Below are 7,790 nucleotides of genomic sequence, written 5' to 3' on the forward strand. Positions count from 1 at the left end.
CTCCAGCACCTCCTTTCCTTGGACTAGAGGTTGCTGCTTCTGTTAATCCAAGCCAGACAGTATCATATGTTACCTGAGAGTTTTTGAAGTATTTAGAACAACTTATTTATACCTGACTTATCAACAGAATACTATTTTCCTGTAAACCTATTATATGCCCCATAAACTGGCCTGTGGATCTTTTTTTTTATTGCTTAAAGTATTACAAAGGGTATAGCCTGTGGATCTTGAATCCTCTTAAGGGAAGATCAATAGGCAATGCAGTACATTGAAAAGTAAGAGCCAAAAATATTTATTCTCTCAATGTACAGAAATCTCATGTGCTAGAAGTAGAGAAAAAGTGGTCATAAAATAACTATTTACTTATAGCTTCAAGAAATTTAGAATACATACATACACACACATACATTGATTGATTGATTGCTGCCTCTGTATCTATTATTGTTCAAAAGTTTGTAATGGTCTTTATTATCCATGAATGAGTGAGATCATGTGGTATTTTTCCTTCATTGACTGGCTTATTTCACTTAGCATAATGCTCTCCAGCTCCATCCATGCCGTTGCAAATTGTAAGAGTTCCTTCTTTTTTACAGCAGCATAGTATTCCATCGTGTAGATGTACCACAGTTTTCTAATCCATTCATCTACTGATGGGCACTTAGGCTGTTTCCAGATCTTAGCTATGGTGAATTGTGCTGCTATGAACATATGGGTGCATATATCCTTTCTGATTGGTGTTTCTGGTTTCTTGGGATATATTCCTGGAAGTGGGATCACAGGGTCAAATGGGAGTTCCATTTTTAGTTTTTTGAGGAAACTCCATACTGTCTTCCATAGTGGCTGCACCAGTCTGCACGCCCATCCCACCCTGAACGCGCCCGATCTCGCCTGTGGATCTTGAATCCTCTTAAGGGAAGGTCAATAGGCAATGGAGTACATTTAAAAGTAAGAGCCAAAAATATTTATTCTCTCAATGTACAGAAATCTCATGTGCTAGAAGTAGAGAAAAAGTGGTCATAAAAGAACTATTTACTTATAGCTTCAAGAAATTTAGAATACATACATACACACACATACATTGATTGATTGATTGCTAGCACTTTCTTATACCAAGTGCATTTACAGTGAGACTGTCATCCCTAGATGAGAGATGTCTGTGAGACTCCATGATCCTCTGGATCCAGATTTTAGGTTTAAAATAGATGAAGGTGATTCCTGGGTGTCTTATTGTGAAGCACAGGTATCAATGGGAAAATCATAGCACAACTTTTTAAAGGAATGACTACAAAGATGAGCCTTTGTAGCTAATTACCTCACGACAGATGACCTTTGCATTTTTTATGATATTCAAAGAGTGATGAGCTTCACATGTGGATTATTTTTGGCCCATTGTGAACTCAGTCTGACCTTTTGTTTACCCCATTTAGTCATCAGCTCTTTGGGTATATTAGAATTTCCCAAACACAGCATTTCTTGATATTGTTATTTAGGGTATCCTAGGAAAGTCAGTGTTGGCCTTTGTGCTCTAGCAAAGCTACTTTTGACAAGAGCTGGGTTTTTTTGTATGTTTGCTTGTTTGTTTTGGATACCTTGAAAGAAATAAAAGCAAATAATAAGTCTATCCCCTACACAATACATTAATCTTCTGAATTTCATAGGTGAATAAGGCACATCCTCTGGATCCAGATTTTAGGTTTAAAATAGATGAAGGTGATTCCTGGGTGTCTTATTGTGAAGCACAGGTATCAATGGGAAAACCATAGCACAACTACAAAGATGAGCTTTGTAACTAATTACCTCACGACAGATGACCTTTGCATTTTTTATGATATTCAAAGAGTGATGAGCTTCACATGTGGATTATTTTTGGCCCATTGTGAACTCAGTCTGACCTTTTGTTTACCCCACATAGGTATCAGCTCTTTGGGTATATTAGAATTTCCCAAACACAGCATTTCTTGATATTGTTATTTAGGGTATCCTAGGAAAGTCAGTGTTGGCCTTTGTGCTCTAGCAAAGCTACTTTTGACAAGAGCTGGGTTTTTTTGTATGTTTGCTTGTTTGTTTTGGATACCTTGAAAGAAATAAAAGCAAATAATAAGTCTATCCCCTACACAATACATTAATCTTCTGAATTTCATAGGTGAATAAGGCACCGTACCTAATCAGAAAACTCACAATCTAGGGAGAGAAGAAGGTAATTATAATAGAATATGGTATTTACAGCGACAAGGAGTAAAAAGGTATTGGAGCAAAGATAAAAATGTTTATGTTAAGAAACTTTTATTTTTTTCTTACAGTGAGGTAATCATTATTGTCTGACCCACCTTGATTCTAGGCTCTCTTTCCATGAGCTGAGGCAAAAAGCTACAACTTGTCCATAAATTGAGAGTATATTTTTGTTACAGAGTAGGAAAATTTTTAGGCCTGCTTAATTACCTAGCCACCTCAGCAGCTTGACAGCCTGTGCAACGTTTCTAGGAACTGAGCTCCCACACCTGAGCAACAGGCCCTCAAAGAACAAACAGATCAAAATTAAGAATAGTCCTGACCTTTAAGTTACCCAGAAATGAATAACAGGTGGATGATGAATAGCTTGGCTAAAACTACGCAATTAGCTTTTGTAACTTGGCTTTGCTTGCTATGGGAACCTGAGAGGTAATTATAATAGAATATGGTATTTACAGCGACAAGGAGTAAAAAGGTATTGGAGCAAAGATAAAAATGTTTATGTTAAGAAACTTTTATTTTTTTCTTACAGTGAGGTAATCATTATTGTCTGATCCACCTTGATTCTAAGCTCTCTTTCCATGAGCTGAGGCAAAAAGCTACAACCTGTCCATAAATTGAGAGTATATTTTTGGTTGTTCCCTGTCATTATCATCCTTAACGACCATCTCAGGACAGAGAAAAGATGATTGTGACCAAGATTTCTGCCTGTTATTAGAGCATGCTATTATTTCTGCAGGGGGAAGCTCTGTGGCTATGTCCATAAAAGCAGGTGTATCTGTGCTTGCCTCTTTATGGCCCTTTCTGTTGATGTATTGATTGTCCTAGGCCATTTATTCTGCCGCTTACTTTCCTCTGCCACTGCTTCTTTCTTACTGACACCTAACTCTGAACAAGGTCCCTACAGGGCCTGTCTGGGCAGAACTTGTATGACATCAAGATTTAGAATCTGGCTCTCTAAGTCCTGCTTCTGTTTAGTGTTTGCATAATTTTGTGATTGTTTTACTCTGCCTTGTACATTTTGAATAAACTTAGCAAAATACTGTTTGACAAACTTTAATCACTTAATTCCTCTGAACTAACCAGAAAAAAAAATAAAGCAACATCTGGCCCCAGAAGTTGAGGAGATGCTGGGGTCTGAGAGGCTGGAGGTGGGGTCAGTGTGAATTGAAAATGGGCTGGGAAATGTCAGGGGCAAAGCCATTGGCCTGGGGAAAAAGTTAGAGCCTGAAAATCAGAAAGAGGCTAGCAATAGCTAGACCTTGAGGTTAAGAACAGCATGGGTTGAACCTTTGATGCCTCCATGAACATGATTACTCTGTGGAGTTATCCACTTAATGGATTAAGTGAAGTAAATCCATTCCTGGCTCTCACTTGGGAATGAGGGCCTCTGGAATACACAAACTACCAGACCCTGAACAGGTTACATACCCAGGTGTACTTTCACCCTCTCTCTCCTCAGGTTCCTCAGGACTGGCAGTCTGGAACATTCTTGGAATCACTAAAGTCCAACCTTATCCTCTGGGTGCTCAGGACAACCTCCAGGGCCAATATTATACATAATTGTAGTCGTATCTTTTGTGTGTGTTTGGGGAAGGAGGGAGTAGCAAAGAGATAATTCTGGGCACCATGGGAGCCCTTACTTAGGTTACTTAAAGGGCCACTTCATGGATTCTGGGTACCTAAAACTGAGAAGAAGAGAGATGCCAGGCCATTAGTGTGCTCTCCAAGAGCCACTAAGATATACCTACACACATGTGGACACACCTACACACCCACTTTTGAAGGTGTCTGATACCAGTTTCCCTCTCTCGCATCACCTCACGCACATTCAAGTAAGTAGTTCTAGGTGGGGGTGGGCTTTATATTCACATTCTGATAGCCTAGTCTCTGAAGTTCAGGAGCTCAAAACCCCACCACCTGCTTAATTTCAGTCATCATTGCACAGTTCACAAAAAAAGGTCTTCACAAGTTCCCTATCTTCTCCGAATGTATATTATTTAATTTGTGGATGAATAATTTTATTATAAACTTTTTAGGTTATCTTATTTTATGAAAACTCTTGTTGACCTTTTAGATCTTTGGCTGCTGAGAGGCATATGTAAATATTTTGTCAATTTCTTTTTGTATTTTTATCCATTTTTGTTTTACGTACTTCAAGTTATATTCTTTAAGAGGATACACTTTCATTTATTAATATATACTTATATATGTAAGGTTGATTTTGTTCATGAATAATGAATCCATTTGTCCTCAATAAAACATTATCAAAATACATTGTCTCAGATATTAATGTTGTAATAGCGTGTTTTACGACTATGATACTGTAGTATATGCTATCACGATTTCAGAATTATTTTTATGTACGTTAATATTCCAATTCTTCTTTTCCACTTTGAAAATCTTCATTTTTGCTTAAACTGATACTGATGCAGTTTCTTCCTTGTTCCTCTCAGGTTCTTCGCCAGGGTTCTACCATGACTATTTGCAATGCCTCCCAGGGCCATCCTTCTTTCTTCATTCTGCAAGGCATTCCTGGGATGGAGGACAAACACAGATGGATATCTATCCCCTTCTCATCCATGTACTTCCTCACCATCCTTGGGAACTGCACCATCCTCTTCACCATCTCCACAGAGCGCTCCCTGCACAAGCCCATGTTCCTGCTCCTGTGCATGTTGGCCCTCACAGACCTAGGCATGTCCACAACCACCATTCCCAAGGTGCTCTGCATCTTCTGGTTTGGCCTGAGCAAGATCAGTTATGAGGGCTGCCTGGTCCAGCTGTTTTTCATCCACTCCATCTCTGCTTTGCAGTCTGCCATCCTAATGAGCATGGCCTTTGACCGCTATGTGGCCATCTGTGAGCCCCTGCGCTATGCCACCATCCTGTCCAATAGTCGCATTGGGCTCATTGGCCTAGTGAGTTTAGTGAGAGCCATCCTGTTCATTATGCCGATGCCCATCCTCCTTCAGAAAATGCCCTTTCGTGCCAATCGTGTCATCCCCACCACCTACTGTGAGCACATGGCTGTAGTGAAGATGGTGTGTGTGGATACCACAGTCAACAGGATATATGGTCTAGTGGTGGCCTTGTTGGTTGTTGGGCTAGACATCTCAGCTATTGCCTCATCTTATGTGCTAATCATCCGGGCTGTACTGCGGCTCTCTTCTAAGGAAGCCCACCACAAAGCAGTTAACACCTGCACCACACACATCTGTGTCATGCTTATTTCTTACACTCCCTCGCTTTTCTCTTTTCTCACTCACCGCTTTGGTCGGGGCATTCCACCCCACATCCACACCATTCTAGGCAACCTCTACTTCCTTGTACCTCCAATGCTCAATCCTATTATTTATGGAGTGAAAACCAAGGAGTTTCAGGAAAAAGTGACCAAACACATATGCTGGAGGAAGGAGCCTATAACCATTACCCAGGGTCGGAATCCTGACTGATCATCCAGCATGGTAGGTCTGAGAGAAACAGGTTAAGTAGATTCAATTCCTGGGAGACTTGGCTAGTAGTAGAAATTGTCATATTGACAGATTAGCTGCCTGAATCATTTGAATATGATGCTAAGACACAAGAGACTACTTGCTCGCACTGATTTCAATGCCAGGCAATTATGAAAGGAATGACATCTGCTCTCCATACCTGACATGGGATTGGAAAAATTATATGTGATAATCTATGTAAAAGCACTTTAAACAACAACACACACCAAACACATGTAAAATGTTGTCTTACAGACAGAATGTAAGAACAAACAATAGCTTGCCCACTACTTAGCACAGGCAAGTCCGGTTGTGTGTCTGTTTGGGTGTGTATTTGTATTTGTGTGCTTAAGGGGAGGTGGGAAGTGAAGATTATGTTTGGGGAATGAGAAGGTACATGGAAAGTACAAAACTATTTCTAAACTCTTTTTTTTATTATTATCCCTGCTGTTAGAGCCTTGCATTTGGGCAACATGACTTGTTGCTTCCTTGTAAACTAGAGAATATGGACAAGAAACATAATCTCTAATTCCCAAAGAAATTTCAGAAGAAAAAGAAAAATGGAAAGCTCCTAAGCTTATAAGATTAATATGCATTTTAAACTAATTTCCCACTTGTAAAAACTCCTAGGGTCAACTGTCCTGCCTCTCTCAACTAATTCCAGTGTTTGAGAGAATCGCTTACAGAGATAATTCTGAGAAGTTCTGTTAGTGGTTATAATTACAAAAGTCAGATTTATACTGGAAATATTTGGCTACAGACCTCTGCAAGGCAATTTCTCTGAGAGACCAGAAAGAAGTAAGAGTAAATACTTGGAACAGCTTGTGCAATTCAGATCCTGTGCCAGATATGGGATTTAATTAAATTCTGAAGATATTGATTATCACTTCTTGACACTGATTAGAGATTTAGTGGCCAATATTTTAAGATGCATGAAGTTTGAAAACAGAGTCTCAGGTTATTCATCATATTATAGAACTAATGTATGAAGATAGGATTTAATGAAAAAGATACCTACCCTTAAGGCTACATAATCACTATTTTAAAAAGACTTTAAAAATTTAAATTACAGTAAATGAACAAAAGGTCTCTAGAGTGTGGTGCCTGATATGATATATAATAAGAAAGGCTCAAGTTTATAGAATAATTCAATAACAAGGGCAGAGAAAGCTGGGATATTTCATGCACTGCCTATCTGAAATGAATACCAAGAGTAGATACTTAACCCACCATAAACATATAATAACAAAAAACTCACTCAGCTAAACGTTTTATGATGAACCATTTAATTGACCAATAAGTATCAGATTGTGAAATGGACCAAGGAAACATTAGCTTGACGAGCTGTGGTTGCAAAAATTACTTTTTGCTGAGATCTTAAAATGATTTTTTAAAGATCTGATTCAAATGGGATTGATGTAGAGAAGCAGAGTTCATATGCCAGAAAATATTATCCACCTTTCATAATTATTTAATTTTCCCTTTTTCTTTGGTGAGATAGTTTTAAAAAATGATTTATTTGCACCTAAACACAATATATATTCTTGGAATTGTGCCAGGAAAACTGGAAGGAGCAATAGATTCTGGGGAAATTGAGGGAACTAAAGAAAATCAAAGAAAATGCCTGTCCTTTCTAACTTGGACTTTCTTCCTTCTTCAAAGGTGTTATCGATCTATGGTTGATTGCTTCTACTGAGGGATGAGCTTGATTCCTCTCCTGTGAGCTTGCTGAAAATGTGACAGATGACACTAATATTAAGTATTTTTCTTTCCATGTCTATAGAGTTGTTCCTAGCCATGTAAAAGCTAGAAAAATGTTCACATATTTTATATTTTGGTGAAGTTTAATCACTTGCACTTGTCTGTTGGGTATTTCAAAGTTGAATTATGACAGGGTCTACTTCACTCTCATTGTCTCCATTATCTATGTCAGCAGTTCTCAATCTGTGGGTCGTGACCCCTTTGGTCCTGCTAGACGCCTTTCACAGGGGTCGCCTAAGACCATCCTGCATATCAGATATTTACATTACGATTCATAACAGTAGCAAAATTACAGTTATGAAGTAG

At 38.7% G+C, this 7,790-nt stretch overlaps 1 protein-coding gene across 1 annotated transcript; it reads left to right on the forward strand.

Moving 5' to 3' along the window:
* The first annotated feature begins 4,658 nt into the window (after positions 1-4,658).
* LOC102239500 (putative olfactory receptor 52P1) lies at positions 4,659-5,684 on the forward strand. Its single transcript, XM_005866588.1, has one exon. It carries the CDS (start codon positions 4,659-4,661, stop codon positions 5,682-5,684), a length of 1,026 nt encoding a protein of 341 aa, XP_005866650.1.
* The last annotated feature ends 2,106 nt before the right edge of the window (positions 5,685-7,790 follow it).

The sequence above is a fragment of the Myotis brandtii genome, unplaced genomic scaffold, assembly GCF_000412655.1.
Source record: "Myotis brandtii unplaced genomic scaffold, ASM41265v1 scaffold234, whole genome shotgun sequence".
NCBI classification, from domain to species: Eukaryota; Metazoa; Chordata; class Mammalia; order Chiroptera; family Vespertilionidae; genus Myotis; species Myotis brandtii.